Raw genomic sequence first — 23,213 nt, 5'->3', positions numbered from 1 at the left:
CCATTCTTAGTGTATGTTAGCTAATCTTTCCATAGTGAGGCAAGGCAGAATTCACAGACTTTGTCATTTAATAATAGCAACAGTGCTTTCTGTTAGTCATGAGTTAAGTGGAATGTTTAGTTACTCAGAACATTCCAGTTGTCACAAGGTTTAAAGTGCAGTATGCTGTGATCATCTGTCTTCTCTGATGGAGCCAGAATTTAGAATGCCACCCAGAATACCCGAGTTCCAGAATGCTAATATTAACAGTGATATCCCTTCCTGGTGTCACTCTTTGCTCTCAGAGACCGCTTAGAAGGAACTTATCAACGGTTCACAATGGTGCTTCATCAGACTATGCTATTGCAAACAGTAGAGCTGGAATAGGAAAATTAGGCTAATTTTTAATCATTTGTGCCAGGCTTCTTGAGTCATCTACAATCAGGAATCTAATTAGGGAAAAAGAAAAAATAAAAATCCTGTCTGCATCATCTCCCTACTTATTCAAACATATATATATATATGTATATATATATATATATCTCATATAGCATTTATTTGATCATTAGCTTAAATATCCCTTAGATGTACAGTTCGTATTAGCATTTATTGGTTTAAAGTTGCTCTGCGTCCAGTAAAAATATATCTATCTTTTAAAAATTAAGATGGATCATTAGTTAATATAAACATTTTTTTTCTTAAAAAAAATTCTATTCACTATTTTGCCTTTGTTCAGCTCTCAGTCAAAGCAGCTATTGGAGGGGATATTTTATAATCAGCCAGAGGTGCCTCTTCTACTCCTCTACTTACAAGAAGGTTTTGTAAACTACAAAGCAAATACAAGGTGGTACAGTAGTAGTAGTAGTATAGTTTTATCTTTGTTAAGATAGTAATTTGAAGGAAGGTGCTTCCTATAACCTTTAAAGAACTGAACTTGCTTGAATTATTCTTCCTTCGATGTGAGGCATTTTTTTTTAGTGTAAAAATCCTTCTATACTTGATGATCCTTGAAGGTGGACAGGGAAGCTACAGAGTATTATTTCTAATATTTCTCCTTCCAGGATGCCAAATGCTGTTTCTAGTTGTATAGATTTCCGTCTTTTTCATCCAAGCTGACTTGTTAATAGGAATAGAGACTTTTAAATCATCAGTCCCCTACAAATACCTAGTAAAATACCCTAAATACAGTAAAAGATATTTCAATTAATAATAGTTTATTAAAAGATACATACCTGGAGCAACTATATTACATAGATTCCTTGTTTAATTTTTCTCTATTATTTAAAATACAGAATGCAGGGGAAAACTATGTGCTATGCTAATTAATGTATTTTTATTTCTATAGAACCTACAAGGATAGAGCTTACTCCTAAAAGAACAGAGTTAACGGTGGGAGAAAGCATTGTCCTTAATTGCAAAGCAATTCACGATCCTAGTTTGGATGTCACTTTCTACTGGACACTAAAAGGACAGCCTATCGATTTCGAAAAGGAAGGTGGACATTTTGAAAGCATCAGGGCCGTAAGTTAACACAATTTTGTTCTTTGAATAATAATACTTTTAGAAATTTAGAATCAAATGTAAAATTTTTCTTATTGATGACATGTTTAGGAAAAAGTTCAAATTACTTTATTTCATTATTCTCTGTCATGTCAAACTGAAAGTCATACTTATTTAAAACTCACCAGTAAGATATTGGAAATGCTTCATTATGCAAATTTGGCTTCTTTGCAACTTGTATTCATTTGATTAGTACTGTCCATATTTATACCTTACTTCTCAAATATCATGTAGCTACATCAGGCTGACTAGTATTATTTAAAGCAATCTTAGTAATTATGATACAATGAATAAGTGAAATAAGCATGCTTATTCTTGAAGGAATAGTAATGCTTGGAGATTCTTTAATCTCTCACAAATTACAGAATTTAAACTTGCAACCCAAAGTCAGAAATGCTGTAGCCTTAGATAAATATTCACAGACATGCTCATTTCTCAACTGCCAAATCTTTTCCTGTAATATCTTCTATTATATATCTACTAAATGGAGTAAGAAATCTTTTCAACCAAATCCTATAGTACCATCACAGTGTCTTAACTCAACAGAGAACTGGAGAAAAGATCTTTTCCCCACAGTGGCTTGTTTAAGACACAAGAGTGACATATAGGGAGGGAAAGACGATAGAACTAGAGTGGCAGAGAGGATCTGGCTGGAATATCCCTCAATATTGGCAAAAGAGGTGGATCAAAATGCAATTTATGCCTGCAAATCCAATTTAAAATGCTGCCACATGCTTATTAGCACCAGTTTATCCTTCTCTAAACACTGTAGGAAGCACTGGAAAACCACAGCTATGGTGAGCCCAAACATATAAAACTCAGTTTAGATTGAATTTTATTTTAAAGGTAATGAGATACAGTGGGGGAAGTCCTAGACCCAAAGTCAAGAATTTTCTGGATCAAGTTCCAGCTCAATCCTTAATCAGCTATGTAACAAAGATCCAGTCACTTGACCTGCCTGGGCATTGATCGCATAGAGAACTGAAGTGAGGCAGTTGGGCCAGATAATTTCCAAGACCCTCTCACTCTAGAATTTGATAAATTTATATTAGGAGAGTAGTGAGAATGAACTTTATTGCACTTTTCAATGCAAGCAAAATTAAACATTTTCTTCTATTCTTTTCATCCTGATTTATTTTTAATTAATGCATAAATAAGAAGCAATTACCAACTGTATTACTCACATTTCATTAAATAAATTAATTTTAATTAGCAATGGTTATGTTATATACAAAATTTATTGATCATGTTAAACTCCTTTTCCTCAAATTTGTGATTTTCATTTACCTTGAGTTGATCATTCCTTCAAGACTGTGAACAAATTGTATGCTATGAATGTCATAAAATAAAACCAGAAAATATGACATAAAAATGTTACATTTGAAAACAACAAATATTCCAACAAAAATATACCTTCTAAGGATTTTCTGTAAACATTCATTTTGAGTGATCAGACATAGATTTAGACATAAAAATATGTCTGAAATGAATTTTCACTTCATAGAAGCAGGTGTCTTCTTTATTTTAAAATATCAATCAATAAATGGTCTTGGTACAATTATGTGAATTCTTGTTTTTGTCTCTTAGATATCCACATTAGTTTCACGTCCATTCATTTGTATCAATAAATACCTTTAATCCTCTTCATAAGGTTGGCAGTTAATAACACCTGCTCTCTCTTTGTACATGTGCTGTTCTTGCCCTTGAGAAGTACAAAATTGACTCCCTGCTCCATGCAAACTCATATTGCTTTAAGCCATTATAAATTAGTCTCAGTTTGTAGACAGGGATAATAAACTATAGAACAGAAGAATAGAGGAAGTTATAGTAAGAAGAAAGAAAAATATTTAGCTTTAAGGTCATCTAAGATTTATCGCTTTAGTATATTTAGAAAAAAATAATAGAAATATATATTTTTTTTTACTTTTTAAAGTATTTGGAAGCTTCCAAACTGCAAGGTCTGAAAGAAATAGTCTATTCCCCTTCTCCTAATATCCTCAAAGACTGATTGGGTCCTGGCTGGCTTTAAGGACATACCTGACAGAGAATCCGATTTTTTGACTTTGAAAAGTCAGAGGGAAAAAGAAAAGCATTATCTTTCCATCCCCCATTTCTCCTTGCGAAATAATACATCTAGGAAATAGCATGCTTCAGAAGGAGGGGTGAAAGAGTTATAAAGAAGCGAGATTTGGGAAGGCCTCTGAACGTGTGGAAACCTTCTGTGTGAGAGGCCAGTTGAAGACTCTGGGATAAGAGGGCAGGCCAGGGCTCAGAGGAAAGACTGGTGGGGCGGTCTGTGGCTTGCTTTCTGTGTTAGAAGAGAGCCACTAAGGAGATCTTAAGGATCTAGGCTGGCCCAGCAGAGTAGGAAGTCCAACAGGATTTGGGATTTAGGTGGGAAAAGAGTGTGCCTTTGACTGGAGAACTCTCTACGTTAACTGCCCTGGGCCTAACCCACCAGTGGACCCACTGGTGGGTTAGGCCCAGGGCAGTTAACGTAGAGAGTTGAGTGGGTGAATGAGTGGGTGAATCAGAAGAGAAAGAGGGTATATTTTTAAACACATCAACACTGCATAGTGTCAGATGAATCAACCAATCTTTGAAAAAACAAAAAGATACCAATTGTGTTGATATTTTTCCATTTTGTAATGCCAAAATACAGCTTCATGAACTTCTCTACTTTTTAACTAGTTACAGTGATGTCTTTTAAACACAGCCACCGGTGTGCAGAAAAAGCTCTATGTAAAATTTTACCTGTAGCTTTTATAACATGTATAGGCAAGGTATAATTATGTTTTAAATAAAATAGTGCATTTGAACTGCATTTCAAGAGAGTGAATAAATAAACATATCATCACATCAGGTTAAAAGAATAATAGCTATTGCTTTGAAATCTATAATGAAAATGCTTCTACTTCTCTTGCATCTTTATTTTGGCCATGTTTTGCAAACCCAGCAATTTGACTGATTTTTGGAGTGAATCCATTACTGAAGCCTTTGTTGAAAGGGTCCAAACTAAATCAATTAGTCTGGAAGCATTTGATCCAATTCACCCAAATCGCATTTTGGCAATAATACGAGCTAACCAAAGGTGGCTAATTAGTGAGGCTATTCTTAAGATTCACTCTAGATTCAATTTTACAAGCTAAGTGCTGTGGAGGATAACAGCTAAAAGACATAGCCCTTCTCCCCTAAGAGAACATAGTTTAAGGGACAGGCAGCTAGAAATCTTCTATCAGAGTGCTGTCACTGGGGAGCTCTACATACCGCTGATGGAAGGACTTGGTACTCGAACTGGTTCTGGACTGGTAAGATTTTTGCCAAGAGGATATGAGGAGAAACTACATTTCAGACAGTGAGCAGGTGAAGCATAGACAAAGCAGAGAGCTCAGAGCACCTCTCAGGAACAGTGAGGAACCGTAGCTCTGATGGTATAGTGAGGACTCAGAGTAGAGGATAAGGCAATATTTGTTGGATGCATTTAGAGGTGACCCGCAGAGTCCTCACTGTTAAACACACTGATTTCCGAGCCATGGAATCTGGATTGTATTTGGAATACAACAGGGAGCCATGAGACTCAGATTTGTTCTTAGCAAGATGATTCTGACAGGCTTGTGAAGCAGGGATTGAATAGCTTTCCGACTTTACATTCATTCCAGGCAGGTTAAGCAGAGGTTGGGGCTTGCCGGCTGCAGTGGTAAAGAATCTGCCTGCCAGTGTAGGAGACACAGGAGACACAGGTTTGAGCCCTGGGTTAGGAAGATCCCCTGGAGAAGGAAATGGCAACCCACTCCAGCATTCTTTCCACTCCAGTATTCTTGCCTGGGAAATCCCATGAACAGAGGAGCCTGGTGGGCTACAGTCCACAGGGTCACAAAGAGTCTTACGTGGCTAAGCACATACATACACACAAGCAGAGGTTACAATGAGACGTTGACCATTATAAGTAACTGCCTCAAATAACCACTCAGTTATCAAATAAAGCATTTGCAACTGTGCTTTGATACAATTGTGTTTTGAAACAGTTGTCTATGTTGGTTAGAGATCTTCGAGACTCTCTTAATAGTCTCAGGGTGTCTCAACAGCACCTAAACATGGTCATTTGACTCCACAGCCACAATCTTAATGGAAAACTATGCTGACGCATTGTTCTCCAGAGACTTGAAATTCCTAATTATTCATTCAAGATTTAAGCTAGTTTTAATCTTTACAATGCATAAAGATCATTTGCACTGAATATCATGGAAGTCTGCAATTTTATTCTTTTGGGACAGAGAAAAAAGGTAAATATTTGTGATCAGGAAGGCCAGTCAAAGAATTGCCTTTTTCATTGTGGACTCTCCAAATGTGATAAACTGCAACTAAATGGGCAACCAAATCAAAGTGCACTGTTTGAATGGTCCTTTGCATTTACTTGATGCCCTGATTATAACAATATACGCAGGAAAACAGAGTAGGGATGTCCAATCCAATTTTTAAATGAGGAAACAGAAGAATAAGACTTTTCCAGGCCACATGAATACTAAATTGGGTTAACAATATTGAATACACTATGATTTTTAAAGTGCGTTATGCTGATTCTCAACATTTACCCTTTCCATATCCATTGATCTTTTCATGTTCATCCCTTGTTTATAAACTGTGGGAAATAAAAATAAAAGAAAGATTTGATTCTGGTCTCTATTAAATGTTAAAATGACATAGAAAATAAAGTAACTCAAAAAATATGCCATGAGAAAGCAATTACTAATTCTTACATTAGTCAAATATTTTTGGAGACCATAAAGGAGATTAATGTGAAATTTTTATCATTGTGGAGAAAAGTGAAGAAAGAAATTAATTTAACACCTACTATATGCTAAACACTCAGCTTAAACCAACCAAGCTTATATATGTGTAGGCTTTCCAGGAGGCACAGTGGTAAAGAATCCACCTGCCAATTCAGGAGACCCAAGAGATGTTTGGGTTTGATCCATGGATTAGGAAGATCCCCTGGAGTAGGAAATAGCAACCCACTTCAGTATTCTTGCATGGAAAATTCCATGAACAGAAGAGCCTGGTGGACTATAGTCCATAGGGTTGCAAAGAGTCGGACATGACTGAGCACGCATGCACACATTAATGCATTTTATGCATGAAAGTGAAAGTCACTCAGTCATGTCCAACTCTTTGAGACCCCATGGACTATACAGTCCATGGACTTCTCCAGGCCAGAATACTAGAGTGGGTAGCCTTTTCCTTCTCCGGGAGATCTTCCCAACCCAGGGATTGAACCCAGGTCTCCTGCATTTCAGGAAAATTCTTTAGCAGCTGAGTCACCAGGGAAGCTCAAGAAAACTGCAGTGGATAGCTTATCCCTTCTCCGGCAAATCTTCCCCACCCAGAAATCGAACCGGGGTCTCCTGCATTGCAAGCAAATTCTTTACCAGCTGAGCTTATGTGTACATGCAAACAATAGCTCATCAATTTCTCATAACAATTGTAGAAATATTATTTGGGAAGAAGGTGCCTTCTGAACTAGACCTTAGAGGATGATTAGCATTAGGATAGGAAAACAAGAAAGAGAAAGACAATCTTAGGTGGGAATAGATATTGTATCTCAAGGTTACAAGGGATCCTGGGAATTACTGAGTTTGTCCTAGGTTGATAAATGGATTCCCCATCACTATCATCAGTAGTCACTGCAGTCCCTTTAGTGATGAGAAACTCACTCCTCTGAAGTAGTCCATTCCATTACCAATCAGATCTGAATGTCAGAAAATAGGAAAGTAGGAGTAATTATGATAAGCTGTGTGGCACACATAGGAATCGTAAGGTGATATGCCTGCTTCATATTCCTGGTGTTTGTGGAGTATTAAGGTAGGTAAAGGGGCCAGAGTATAAACTCCTTGCTACCTCAGGATTTTTCATTAGCTGAAAGTCCTAGCCTATGCCAGTCTTATTGTGGTTGCTTTTGTTCCTAGTTTATCTTCTTAGGAATTAACCTCTATTTCCTGAGGAGTAAAAGTCTCAGAATCGAAAACAGTAAGTACTCGACTGGCACCATTCTCTTTCCTGATGGATAAATATAAAAATGAAGGGAATCACTGGATATGCTTCCAAGGTTTACTCAAGCACAAAGCTCTTAGGACTGCAAGAGCATCTGCTGCATCCATTTCTTCAGCATGTTAGCAGGTGTCAGTCTTGAAGGCACTTCATAACTAATTAGAAAATGTATGAAAGGCAGAGGGTCAACAAAGTCACATGTTCTCTTTGGTTCATTCTGCTCACTAGTAATATTCATACTTCCAAGAAGTATGGCCTTCTGGACTCTTAGCCCTACCTCTGCCTGCCTGGAAAAGGGCTCGTCCTCCCTCATCACTCGGTTTTTTCCCTCCTGGATCTTTGTCTTTCTCTGAATCCTGATAATTCACCAGGCTTCGGTACTGTGGTAGCTCATCTGGTAAAGAATCTGCTTGCAATGCAGGAGACCCTGGTTCGGTTCCTGGGGTGGGAAGATCTCCTGGAGAAGGGCATGACAACCCACTCCAGTATTCTTGCCTGGAGAATCCCCATGGACAGAGGAGCCTGGTGGGCTACAGTCCATGCAGTTGCTGCAAAGAGTCGGACACGACTGAGTGACTAAGAACAGCACCCAGCACAGCTGTTTTCTGTTGTGATCTTTTGACTGCTACACATTTGCTTTGTAGCAGTTCCTCTCAGTCTTTCATCTAATTTAACGAAAGAAATCACATTGTCATGTTAATAGGACAGAACAGAGTTAATAACCAACCAACGCTTGAGGCTAAAAAGAAGAGAGGTTACACTCAAAAGCCTTACAATTTTCAGGTCATTCCAAAAAGTCTACCACATCCAAGCTCCCCTTTTGTCTGTATTAGAGAATATGTCTCCACCCACTCTCTTCTCAAAGTAGTAGTAGTTCCCAAGGCAAAAAAAGAAGGCACAGGCTTCACTTTGTTCATTTAAAGGTTGTCTACCAAAACATACCTTCTGGGTATGGTATTATGGTGACCATACAGAGCTTTTTTGTTCAATTAGAGCCTCCATTTTTGATAGCAGCTTTACATAGTATTATGGATAATGCAAAAGTTACCAGTTTTTCTGCAGTGTGTTTTAGTGCAGAAATATAGGTTTGCCTTTTTCTGTTTGTTTTCTGAAAGAGAGAGAGGGAAAATAAAGCTTCTTGTAGAGAAAGGCAATTTTAGTGTTGGCCACGCTGAGAAAATTCAGATCAATAATCTCTGATCATGGAGAGGATAAAAGCACCATACTTCTCAGAGATTGTCATCAGAGCCAACTGAAATGTTTCAGGTTATTGGCTTGGGAAAAGTAGACAGTGAGAAATAAAAAACACTCCTTTACCTCTTAACAGAATTTGCTTTTGCAGACTGTAGTGAAGTGAAAGTCACTCAGTCGTGTCCGACTCTTTGCGACCCCATGGACCATACAGTCCATGGAATTCTCCAGCCCAGAATACTGGAGTGGGTAGCCTTTCCCTTCTCCAGGGGATCTTCCCAACCCAGGGATCAAACCCAGATCTCCCACATTGCAGGCGGATTCTTTACCAGCTGAGCCACAGGGAAACTCTAGAATACTGGAGTGGCTAGCCTATCCCTTCTCCAGCAGATATTCCTGACCCAGGGTTCCTAGATTATAAACTCCAGATATTAAATATGCTTTTAGCTCACTAACTCCTGAAACTGGGTGTCTACATTATGGAGTCTAAGAGTCCATATTGTTCCCTTTGGAAGTTTCGTTTCTTTTCAAAATTATTTTTCCATTTCATGCAAATATTAGCTCAGTCTAGATTTCTAAAATGCTGCATTCCTCTCAGGTGTTTTTTTTTTTTAACTCAATCAAAGAAAAATTTAATTCTGAATGAAGTGCCTCTGTCTTTGGCAATGTGATCATTGGTAGTCCCCAGTAAATTTTTCAACCATCGTGATTGTAACCTTGACCCAAAGCCTATTTGATTTATTTCAGTAGTGTTTATTAAGCCAAATTCTTAACAAATTCTAAGTCATTTTCAATAGTGAGTTACTTCCTTAGACTTATTAAATGTCTTTCTAATATGCATAACAAATTTCTAATATAAATTTTCATGCAAAATAACCCTCCAAATATTTTGAGTTTCAGTTCAGAATTTCCATTGTATTCATTCATTATTACTCTAAATTTCTATTAGTTATCCTGTAACTGTGCATGGAAGAATAATCAATGGATCTTGACTCTAGAACGTCTTCCCTGTCCTAATCTGACAGAGACTTATTTTTAGGATACACCAAAAATCTTTATAAATTATATATGTACTAATCAGTTTAGAATGAATAAATAAATTAGTAAAGTATCGAATGTTCAAATCAAGTTACTGAAATGATTGCCTAAATTGTCTTCTTATCCTAATACTCATCTTTTCTCAATGCTCTAATTTCGCACATGATCAGTGTTTGCTTTTATTTCTTAAAAGGCCACTATTTAAATCCTGATAATTTTCAAAAATACCTCTCGCTCCTTCCTGTTTTCTTGTATTCCTCGCCCATTCATTATTTGCATTGATCCATGGGCCAATTCAAATAAATTGGCTTAGGAAGGATAACTAATTGTGTCAACTGACTTGAGGATACCAGAGGCCATTATAGTAGATGTTAGGGAGTGTTGCTCAGATTCCCCTTTCAAGACTGTGGCACTCTTTCCCTAAGCCACAGAATGTGAGTCCCTCTCTGGGAATGGTCATCCAGTCAAAGACAGCTTTCTGGCCCTAATTACGCCCTACCCCCAACCCATAACCAAGGGTGGGGGTGATGAATGGATGTGCATGACGTGTGCTAAGCTGATTCCTTCCTGTGACCGTATAGACTGTAACCTGCCAGACTTCATGGTCCATGGAATTCTCCAGGTGAGAATCCTGGAAAAGTTTGCCATGCACTCCTCCCAAGGATCTTCCCAACCCTGGAATGAAACCCACATCTCTTAAGTCTCTTGCTTTGTCAGGCAGATTCTTTACCACTAGTGCCACCTGGGAAGTGTGTTGAATGCATCAGTGAAAGTCTTTCAGTTGTATCCTACTTTTGCACCCCCATGGACCATACAGCCCATGGAATTCTCCAGAATACAGGAGTGGGCAGCCTTTCCCTTCTTCGGGGAATCTTCCCAATCCAGGGATCGAACCCAGGTCTCCCGCATTGCAGGTGGATTCTTTACTAGCTGAGCACACAAGGGAAGCCCAAGAATACTGTTGCCTGCATTACAGGCAGATTCTTTTCCAACTGAACTGTCAGGAAAGCCCCAATGAATGCATGAAAGTGAAAGATATTCAGTCATGTTCAACTCTTTGGGACCCCATGGAATATACAGTCCATGGAATTCTCCAGGCCAGAATACTGGAGTGGGCACCCTTTCCCTTCTCCAGGGGATCTTCCCAACCCAGGGATCAAACCTAGGTCTCCGGCATTGCAGGCAGATTCTTTACCAGCTGAACCACAAGGAAAGCCCAATGAATGCTTAGGGATGCTTAAAAAGGCCAAGTCTCTTGCCTCAAAGGAAGACAAATCTGAAGGGTCTCTCAGCTACAGAGCTCCTTGTGGAATACTCTGAGGCCTTTATCATGACTGCTTCACAGTTAAACGTCCCCTCTGCACAATCCTGCTTTCTTCATGTTCCCCATATGGCATTCCCCAATGGAGTCTCCATCTCAGAGTCTGCTTCTCTGAAACCCTGACCTAAGACAGCCATGAAGGCAAATGCCGTCATTGAGAAAGCACTCAAAGCAAGTATGAGTAATAGTAAAAAGTAATAATGATAATTTTCATCCATTGAAGGCCCATTAAATAGTTGGCATCAATTTTTCAGGTGTTATTTCTCTAACTTTCTACAAGTATCTTATGATGTAGAGATTGGTTTTGTTTTCATTTTCTGTTTGAAAGAAAAAAGAAACAAATTCAGAAAGATAAATAGCTTTTTCAAATTTAAACAAGTATTATATATAGGAGAGTTATTATTCAAACTAATTCTGAACTGCAATATCACATTGTCTCTCAAAATATCTGGTCAAACCTAGAGCATATCTACAATTATTTGGGGAGATACAATTTTAAATTTCCTTTTTTTATTAATGAATTTAAAGTTAAATCATATCATCTTGTGAATAATGTAGATGAATATACTTCATCCATTTTATAATTTGTGGGTCAATTATTCTCATTGCTGATAAGATTTTGATATAGTCATCTAAAGTCACTTACTTCTATAAAGTTTTTTATTATATTTACAATATACAAGTCATTTTTTTCTAATATTTGTCAATTTTACTATTATGAGCAATCTTCTGGCCCTTTGCCAAAAATCGGTTTCTGTTATATATTGTAAAGGCAATCCTACCAGCCAGACTCTTCAACATTTAATCATTTCAGAATAAATTTTAAACAGCTTTATTATCTGATTAAGACCTAAGTTAAAACATATAAATAGAATTTTATACCATTAAGATGCCCTTCCTCTCTCACGTGTTTCATTTGATTCCCACAATGTTGTGAGACGGATGAATGATAAATAGATGAAGAGACTGAGCCCCAGGAAGGAAGTGTGGTTAAGTCCCTCACTACAGAGGTTCTGAGAATCCAGGCCCATTGAAGGCACAGCCACTGTTACTGTTTAAGCTTCTTTGAGTTGAAAACTTCATTGCCATGGAATCTAAATCTGGCTTTATGAGCAAAGATATGAAGAGCAAAAACTAGCTGTAATGCTTCACTGTGACATTTTAAAAATTAAGGACAGGAAGAGACTGTATTTTTTCTCCTCAATCTTACCTCTTTAACTGGGCAGCTCTGTCTATTTTTATCTTAGTTACTCGATCACTATTAAAACATTTAAATCATATGTTCTGTAAGATCAAAGCACCACATTAGTTGTGACAAAATGTTTCCATAAACTTTACTGAGAATGAGTTTAAAAACATCTTAAAATATGCTCCCACACTTGCTTCTTCAGATGTCCTGTGGGTGTGTTTTCCCGTTAATTACCGCTCACTCTCTGGCTGATGTAATTGTTTCACTTTATACTTTGAACCCCTTTTTATCAACTTCCATTTTAGTCTTTTGAAAATACTCTCCAAATGAATATGAGATGCAGTATGTTCCATTTCTTTTACTGCTGAAGATCAGGCAAAGAGTATAGAACATAAATTCCACATTTGAGACACTTTAAACCATTTGTTATTACTAACTAAGTTAGTTACAGAATGGTTGGTTTCATGTGAATTTTTGGCCACCAAAATCCAGTTTTCAAGTCATAGACTCATTAGGGGTTGAGATTCTTCCCCTTCCTCACTCCCAGTGCTTCCGGTTCTTACTATTATAACTTTCCCATCCCTCCACCAGAGCAAGTAAAATGTTGCTTGATTCTTTCATTCTAGCCTTTACATTTCTGCAAGTTAGGAGGATATTTATTTTCTGAACTCACACAGTAACTGTGCACATTTAAGACTAAATAAACATCTGTGAAGTTGCTAAAGGAATCAGTGAACGTAGGAATATATGAACTAAAAACTAGCCATTTAGACTAGACTGACTAGATTAAAAAAACAAAAATGTTCACTATAACATCTATCTAGACAGCATTTTTTCACTTTTTTTTAACCAAGAAAAATTTCTAACTTCTGTTATAACTATAGGAAATGCCAGTGGTCAATAGTTTTATTTGTTTTGCTTTATATGAACATCTAAATATCTTTGATATTGTGCTGAAAGTAATTGTTTTCTCTGGAAATAATAATCACAGGAGTTCTTAATGAAAGAGAAATACATGTGGATTCTAGTTATCTTGTTGAAGCAATGCTGATATGTTTTGTAGATTTTTTTGTTATTTTAAAAAGAATGTCCTATATAGATGTAGTATCCAGGGGATATAATTTAACCTACAGCGTGATGAAATGCATAGTACAATAAGGCCCTCAATACTAGAATTGTTACCTTGTTGGAATAATATATAACAAAAGATTATTCTTTTCAGTTTCTGAAAAGCTTGATAAATAAAAGACTGTCTTTATACCCTTAATACCACATAAGGTTTAGGATTTTTATAAGCAAACATGGTTCAGTGTTTCATTTTGAAATACTATTGATATGTAAGTATTGTGTTTTCAACTCACTATTATTTCTCAAAGTAATTTTCAAAAAGATGGGTTTTTGAGAGGCCATTATTTTCAAGATGTCTTTGAAATTCTACCTTTATTTCACAATTTCTCTTTCTGCATCTGTTTTGTATTAAGTTCTAAAGAGTGCATAAGTGTTATGATACGTTTAGCTTTCAGTTTTTCAAAATCCTGCAGTTTCTCTCATGGACTATTTTCATCGTATTACAATATAAAACGGAGTTTTAGGAGTCTAGAATTAATAACTCAATAGGCTACCCCTCAAAGATGATTCTTCTCTTGAAAAAGGAGAAAGAGGAATTTTTAAAAATAACTATTGAGCTATTATAATATCATTCACTTTCTTTCTTCATCTGATATATCTTATGAAAGGTCATCTTAGAGAATTTGGAAAGCATGACATCATTATCTCTAAGGAATAATTGATGGCTTTATAGAATATTTATCAGTGTATAATAGATGGATTCCGAATTTATCTCAGATCCACAAAGATGTACTGAACCCCTATGTGTTAGGTACCTGTCCAGGAACTGAGGACTCTGTAGCAGTTATGTGAATACAGTTGAGAGGACTGCCTTTGGGGAGCTTAGAGTCTTACAGAGGAACAAACATATAAACCAACATATAGCAAGAGAACTGTAAGAAGTGTGTTCAAGGAACTCAGTCCAAGTAACACATCATCCAAACTGTGGAAGAAGGGAAGACTTCCTAAACCAAAGAACACGCAAGCCTATGCTTAAAGGAGAGAAAGAGTATGTCAAGCAAAACAAGGAGCGGACATAGAAAGGTGGAAGACAGTAAGGTAGAGACTAAGTACAAACAAAATATGCAAGACAAAAGCCTACCAAATTCCGACGATGCTGATTTCATAGTCATGGCAAAGCTCATCTAATATATGACAATCAGATTCTCTTTTTTTTTTTTTATTTATTTATTTTAGTTGGGGGCTAATTACTTTACAATATTGTAATAGTTTTTGCCATACATTGACATGAATCAGCCATGGGTTTACATGTGTTCCCCTTCCTGGACCCCCCACCCACCTCCCTCCCCATCCCATCCCTCTGGGTCATCCCATTGCCCCGGCCCTGAGCCTTTGAAGAAAGCTTTTTATATTGCCTATGAAAGTTACATAAATGACTAAGATCTTTGGCTTCAATTATACCATGTTACATATCCTTAGCAAAAGTAAAGCTACTATATATTTTCAAATTAAATCCAGGGATAAACTGTTGCTTAGCATAGATATATGTGCTTCACATAAATTTACATGTTGCTAGAAGCTCTCTGTGGGGTACATAAAAAAGAAATTGACTATTATAGTGTTAAGATTCAATATTAAGGGTCATTGAGACAAACTCCTGAGAAACATGAAATAGTTTTTGTCAGAAGATTGCTTGTTATTCTAGAACCATCTGCAAGAATACAATGTAGTTTAAAAAGGTAAGGGCCTTTCTTCTGCATTTTTTCCCTTTATTATGTTATATATTTTTGAAAAAAAGGAATCATACCTATTTTGCTAACCATTGCCAGCACTTGGCATCATGTCTGGTAGATAAAATGTTTGCTAAATTATTATTCTGTTCAGTTCAGTTCAGTCACTCAATCGTATCCAACTCTTTGTGACCTCATGGAGCACAGTACACCAGGCTTCCCTGTCCATGACCAACTCCCAGAGTTTATGCAAACTCATGTCCATCAAGTCGGTGATGCCATCCAACCATCTCATCCTCTGTTATCCCCTCCTCCTCCTGCCTTCAATCTTTCCCAGCATCAGGGTCTTTTCCAAGGGTCAGTTTTATTTATTACATAAATGAATACTATTTTCTATTCTTACACATAGTTATTTTCTCATTTAGTTTCTCATCTGCTAAATTACCACATGAAAAAAGAAATATACCATTATCAGGAAAAATTTTAATAAATTTATTCACTTTACACTTAATGGTTACTTATAGTAAATATAGCACAATATCAGGGCAGGGAATATATGGTTGAGTAAAGCATAATATCTCCCTTCTAGAAGTCTTAATCTAGACAGAGTGTTAAATAACTATTGAATGAAATAAGTGCTATAATATTGAGACATTATGCTGTTGAGAGAAAGAAAAAAATTCTGGAGGAGAAATTTGAATTGTTAAACAAGTATGTCATTGGGAGAAAAACTTGTTCTTAAGAATTAGAGTTCAGTTGAATTCAACTAAGTTTGCTACTAAAGGATATTCAATTAGCACAAGGTAAGGTAATAACCTTTTAGATAATTTTTAACTAATCCTGCCTTGATTTTAAATCAATGCATTTTTCATTATACACATTACACATCTATAAAACCAAAAAAATTAACCATTTTGAAGCAAAATTAGCTAAAATAATTTGGAATGCATTAATGATGAAGATACAACCCTGTACTAAAGAGTCAAGGATTTCATATCAAGAAGCCTAGCCAGAAGCCCACAAATAAATATAGCATACTGTCAAAATTTGTTTTAAAATACTTATTAAATATAGTGGCATTATTTCCTAAAAGTATTTCTGAAGCCTGCACTATAATTGCCATTATCCATCACTTGAGGAATAGTAAGGAAAACTGGAAGTGATATGCTTTACTCACTCTTCCTATCACATCAACAATGATTCTAAACAGGCTACTGCAATGTCTCTGGCATTTAAAATAACTAGCTAGTATGAGAGATGCAAGCATTTGAATGAGAATGCTTTCATGTGCCTTTAAGGCAGAAGAAATTAAGGATAATTTTTTTCTTAGCTAAGTTTATTTTGGGTTTTTTCTCACATTGCTGTTTCCAACCATGCTTAATCTTATATCAAAATTCTGACTGGAATAATCCATTAGTCCATTTTATTTTTATATTTTTGATATTGAGATATAAATATCTTAGGATAAAATTTCACAGTTTAAATATCAATGAATACCCTTTGCACATCTCCTATGTTCCTATGAATAACCATAGGAAAAGAATTAAAGAGTAGTAATTCTGAATATATACAGGTTACCATTAAACAATCAGTTTATAAATTATAAACTATAAACTATAAATATAATTTATATATTTATAAAATATAAATTATAAATTATACAATCTATATAAATTAATTTTTGCTGCAAAACAAACCACAGCAAAACTTGGTGGTTGCAAAGCCATTTATTTTGCTCATGATTCTATGGATTGGCAATTTAGGCTGAACTCAGCTGAAGGTCATCTGCTGGTCTTGGAAAGACTTATGCATCTGTGTTCAACTGCCAGCCAGCTTCAAGGTACTAATGTGAGGGATCAGCTGACTGTTGGCTAGAACTACTACGTTAAATGGGCTGTGTGTTTCTCATCATCCACCAAGCTAGCACAGACTTATTCACATGGAAATCTCAGGGTTCCAAGATGCAAGAACAGAAGCATCATGATCCCTTAGGTCTAGGCTCAGACTTTGCTCAATATCATTTCTGTCACTTTCTATTGGTGAAAACAAGTCATACGGCCATATCATACTTGAAGGATGGGGAAACTTCCTGTGGGGAGGAACTGCAAAGTATTGTGGGCATTTTTGCCGTCTACCTCTGTCTGTTCTCCAGCCACAATTTTTTACATTCCTCTAACTTACGGCCCTCATGCAGGACCCACAAAAATCTCATTCAGTTATTGTTCTGATTTGTTTCAGTTAGCTTTTGCTACAAAACAAACACCACAAAATTTATGACCCCATTCTATGGGTCAATAGTTTGAGCTGGACATGGTTTGTTTTCTGTTGATCTTGGGCTTCTTGATGCATCTGCAGTCAGCTCTCAGGTCAGCTAGAAGTTGTTTAGGGAGGCAAAAGGCAGGGCGGTTGTATCTGCTCTGAGTGATCTCTCCCCCGACTTCAGGCTCACCAGGCCGTGCTCTGTGGTTGTCACCGGGTCCAAAACAGCCATCTCCAATGCACACACACTGCAGTCATCTGCTTGTTCCGCCTTTGCTAATGTCTCATTGACCAACGCAATTCACTTCATGAGGCACCACGAATGAGTATGGGAGGGGGCTCCCCAAGGGTATGAATTCAGGAAGGCATGAGAAATGCCAGGGGCATTACTGCACCAATCTGCCACATAGTCTAAACAGAGTCAAATGATCCTTAACCTCAGTTATGGTATTTTTAAGGCTAAACTGATTTAGATTTACATGTCGCGTTAAGTCAGGGAAAAAGATGATTTGGGAAAATAATCATTTGCACAACACTAAAACTCAGGACGTGCTCTCACCTGCAACACAGACTGTGTCAACTCCTGACGAAATTAACCTGTCACTCCTTTTATTGATCCCTTTTGTTGAATTCAGTCAGGGAAAGCACTTGATCTGGCTATTTTTCCATTTTACATGATTTGTGTTCTCTTTTTTCAATGTTAGGAATTTTAATAACTTCACTTTTTAGTAGAAAATTGGCAGCAGTTATAAAGAAAAAAATTAACAGAGAAATATTTGTAACTAAAATTAATGAATTAATAAGTATTTCAGAACATAGCATATTCCGAAGACAGTTATATAATATTTGGTACTTCATCTATCTAAACATAATCCATGTGAAATGTCTCTTCCAAATATTGGTTCTACTGATTTTTGTACTTTAGTTTATACTTGATAGGACCAAAAACAGATATATTTATTTATAAACTGCTAGAAAGAGATGTGGATATATCTAAAGCAAACATGAGATATACTGAATATTCCATATCCAAAATGAAAGTATAGGTTCTTTTAGCCAGCATATACTAGTTGTTTTTCATTAATGAATGGTGGTATCATTATTTGTATGACCTTTGATTTTGCTGCAGGTTAAACTGTTGAAGAGAATGGACATATTTATGAAACTGTTCACAATCTAGAATTAAATTAAGAGTTTAATCAAACAAAGCTATGGAAATAGTAGACTGATCTAAGGACAGGAGTAGAGGTGGAAAAACTAGTCCAAATTCATGTCTTTAACTTCCATATTCAGTAATTCTATTTCCTGTGAAACTTATTTGTATTTATTACTATGCTTATAGCTGAAGCTTTAAGGTGTAATAAAGGAATACAGATTGTAAGATGTGAATGTTTTCTTCAAGTAAATATTAGATTTGAGAATTCAAAAGATTTTAAACTGTGCTTGCTCAGTTGTGTCAGATTCTTTGTGAATCTCTGGACTGTAGCCCACTAGTCTATGTCCATGGGATTTTCCAGGCAAGAATTCTGACTGGGTTGCCATTTCCACCTCCAGGGGATCTTCCCAACCCAGAAATTTTAAGAGTCTCTAAAAAGCATTTGAAGATAAAAACAAAGGTGACTAAGTTATATTGATTAAGACATGCAAACAATGATTTTAATGAGTATGAGGCATGTCTGTTGAAGTTCTTGGTCTCAAAGGTAAAGGTTTCACCTGTGAACAGAATGGTAGAAATGAATTTTCTGTGAGGTCGACTTTTAGCTGGTAACACCAAAAGATACCATCAAAGTCTTTCAGGAAACCCTCCAAAAAATTCTTACCTAGTCATGATTATAATGTCAATGTATGTAGTCAAAAATATCTGAAAAAACAACTCAACTGTGTGGCTTAATATACCAAAAGATCATTCAAATACAGATTTTATATGGCCTGCATAGAAATCCCATGTGCAGCCAAGATAAATTTAAATAAATATAATTAAGTATTTCTACATCATTTATACATAATAGAATGTTCTTGACTAAGTCAAAAATAAAGACTAAGTCTATTAACTTGCATCCAAATGACATCAAGCTTTAGTTAAATTTGAAGATCTTATAAAGCTCTTGTATAATGTCAACTTCTACACATCTAGAAGTTCATTGAGTTCTTATCTATAATCTTTAGCTCTACATTTACTATGTCATCAAGGTAACCCATCAGTAGTTCTTAATGTTAAAATGAGTATGTGTTTTTGAGCTTTGGAATGCTGTCTGCATTTACTCAGTTATGCTGGATTTAGCAGGCATGGAGAACAGATAATAGCAAAACAACATTGCAACAGCTGCCCAAAGATTAACTAAAACATGACCTCTGCAAAGAGACTTTAAAAGAATACGTGAAGAACAATATATCACAAGATGACTAATAGAGTGCAGCTTTAGATTGCTAACATACACCTACAATGCTAGATCAGTCTGACTTTCAGCAAAAAGAAATATGAAGACTCTTTGTTAACAGATGTCTTGAGAAGACCATAAGTCAGAGATGCAGACTCATAAAGAGACTAAGTTCTAAATGACCATCTATAGTTATAAACAGAAATGCAATCTTCACTTGTGTAGGAAGAGCTGTTTATCAGGCGTGGGTCATTTTTAGCTGCATAAGCTGATTAGTTTATAATATCTGTTGTTGATGATAAATACTTGGCTTGGTGCTTCTCCACAGTAACCGTATCTTTCAGCTATAAATCAAAGTCAGATTTTCATTTTTTCTCCATAATGAAAGTAGATTTGTTTGCATTTATATTTATATAAACAATACCAGCTTACTATTGATCATTTAAACATAATAAAACTAGAAAGAAAAGAATAAAATTCCCTTGGACTCATACTACTTTAAGATAATGACAATTAATTTTTGTAATCATGTGTTCATCTCTTCAAGCATACACAGACACACATGTTACACAAAATGAGATTATATAATGCATGCTGCTTTGATTAGGATGATTTTCCCTTGCTTTTATCATCCTATGAAAGTATTTATCACACTTGGTTGATCTTTTTAATATTCTGTATCTGTCTTTCTAGATTTTCCTCTGTCCTACTGTAATCCTAAGTAGATTCAAACATGTGGAGGGATATTTTTGTGACTATTTTTAATGAATTAAAGCACTTTACATATTTTTGCATCTCATTATCTTAATCTTCCCACATCACATGATCTATCTCTATTCATTCTTTTCAATGGGTATATAACAAGCATATGACTATGCCTTAATTTGTTTAGCCGTTGGCCCATTAATAAATATTAACTTTGCTTCCTATTTTGAGAGATTAATGAGTGATACTATAGAAAACATCTCTGAATAGCTGCATTCCTGAGTATTAATAATTTCCTTTCTTCGGGATAGATTCCCAGAAATAGATTACAGGGGTAAAAGAATAAAGTCATTTTTAATATAAATAGATGCTGCCAGATGTTTTTTCAGAAATGCTATAATTGCAAAGTACACTACTGAGTGAATTTTCATATGGTAAAAGATTACTAGATCTGGTCTTTTTCAAACTGAAGAGGTTAGAGTAGATGACTCAATGTTCCTATCTAATTTTAAAGTTTTATTAGTTTTAAAGTCAATATTCAAGGAATAAAACCAACCAAAAACAAAACCAAAAAAGACTCTTCAGATATGCTATGAAATCAGTTTTAAAAGTCTTAGTGAACACTAAACATTTTTTTTTCAGGAGGGGGCATTGTTAAATAGCTCCCAATCATATTTTATCTGTTAAATACTGCATACTTCCTTGATTTATGGAAGATATTTCAGTTTCAAGTTGTCCTTAGAATTGAAAAATTCTTAATTCAGAAGCGGTTCCAAACTAGAAAAATAATCTCAAATCACAAATCTTTCCTATTGCAAGAATTTTTGCATATAGAATATCTCAATAAGTGATAAAAAGTTTCTCTAAAGCTAAATAAAGATTTTCTCTAAAAGTAATAATTATCTTATAGAAGGAAGCAATATCCTGTTTATGGGTAAGATACAGCATCCCTTAATTTGTGTAAACAGCACATATATACAAAATATTCCACATATAATGAACAATTCAAGCTCTATCAATATGAACTCTTAAGACAAAATATATGTGCATATATAATCACTGGTGTTACAGTCGATTCAAAGATGTGAAACTTTGAAAGAGTTGTGTGACTCTTCCTTGAAATATCAGAAGCAGGATTACATAGTTAAAGAAAAGTGAAAGGAAGTAATAGACTATGGCCTCTGACAATTTTTCAATCTCCAAGTAAACATTTTTATATACTAAATAATTTGTGAATTCTCTTCCATAAAATTGCAAAGCCTTGTTATTAAAAATGAGCTTTCTGTGTCAAAGTGTCTCGATCACTTTCAAAATGTCAGTTGAATTTGACTGCAAATCCTTGACCTTGAACTTTTCATAGTTGGCTTTTGATTGACACATTTATTCAATTTGACCTTTCCTTTTGACTAAACTATTCTTCTTCTGATTGAATCTTCATTGGAAGATTAATGTTGTAGCTCACAATCTAAGCAGCAGTTTGAATAGTCTTTTCTGACACTGACGTGTTTGAATTCCCTCAATTCTTAGTATTTTTGAAGTTGATGAGACTCTTCATGACTGTGAATGACAGTGCTTAAATGGAGGATATGACCCAAATTTCCTTTTTTTGCAGTGGAGTACTTTTTCACACAGAAATGCATTCCTAAGCATTAAGAACTATCAAGTTAGGCTTGGCCAAAGAATACTCAGTATTTGGTCATAAAGCACATAGTTGATATGATACAGCTACTTACTGAAGATTATGCTTGCTAAAATATTTACTAATATTGCAAATAAAATGAGAATACCTAAAAAAAAATTCAATTTTGAGGAGAAACTTGAAACAGATATTTAACTGGAAAATTCATCTTTAGAAATTCTTATATAAAATTGATTATTCCATGTGGAATATCCTGTCTTTGTAAAAAGATTAGATGTAATCTGGATTCCAGCTCTTCTCGCTTTCTTCTATGTTCTGCTTGAGAAATGAGCAATCCTCTCTTTTCAGGTCATCTCCCAGTAGTCAGATCTTATCACACATAACAAAAAGAAATCTATTATTATTCTCCATTTTCTTCATGAAAATCTCCTTAGGCAGATTCAAAGTTTGTCCACTGTGTACAATCTATGGTTTGCATTATCTTATGGGACAGAGTTGCCAAACTTTCCAGCACTATAAAGGGCTACTTTTTCTCCGGTCTCCAGGAAGTTTCCTCATTGTTCCTCAAGCCTTTATCAATAGTCCCCCTGAGATCCTTCCAGCTCTCAGTAGTAATGTCCTCATAGCCTTCCAAGCCTCTGCACTGCAACCCCAAGCCAATGTCACATACTTAGACACCAGTTATAGTGGCACCCTATCTCCAGGTACCCAGTTATTTTATGGTTCTTTATTGCTGTACCACAAGGCACCCCACAACTTAGTGTTATAAAATGACAACTATTTGGCTATACTTAAAATTTTGTGGGTCATTAAATCAGGCAGGTAACCTTGAGGGTGTTTTGAAGCTACTCCACAATGGCTGGGCCTTCACTCAGTGTAGCCAAGTAGCTGGAGATAGCTCAGAGCCTCGGTCCCGGAAGTAGATGGATCCCACAGTTTTCACTGTACTTCTGCCAGGGCTAGAAAGCCACAGATAGTTTCTTTACTCACAAATCTGGTGGCTGGGCTAACATGGTTTTAAAACTGGGCATATCTGGACTTTTCTCTTTCTGCATGGCATGTCTCCACATAAATAGTTTGGTCTTTTTTTATGACAACCTCAGGATAGTCT

The 23,213-nt window shown here is 35.9% G+C and overlaps 1 protein-coding gene across 1 annotated transcript in view; it reads left to right on the top strand.

Annotated features, from left to right (window-relative positions):
• Positions 1–23,213, top strand: part of CNTN5 (contactin 5) — a 1,514,795-nt gene that overhangs the window by 1,343,389 nt on the left and 148,193 nt on the right. Inside the window, exon 16 of the mRNA XM_081545335.1 lies at positions 1,325–1,500. Coding sequence (XP_081401461.1) covers positions 1,325–1,500 — 176 coding nt within the window. The remainder of the gene's footprint in view (positions 1–1,324; positions 1,501–23,213) is intronic.

The sequence above is a fragment of the Giraffa tippelskirchi genome, chromosome 11 (genome assembly GCF_054371585.1).
Source record: "Giraffa tippelskirchi isolate mGirTip1 chromosome 11, T2T-mGirTip1v1.2.pri, whole genome shotgun sequence".
NCBI lineage: Eukaryota > Metazoa > Chordata > Mammalia > Artiodactyla > Giraffidae > Giraffa > Giraffa tippelskirchi.
Note: the sequence above shows the minus strand (reverse complement) of the source record. Positions and strands in the feature narration are given on the sequence as shown.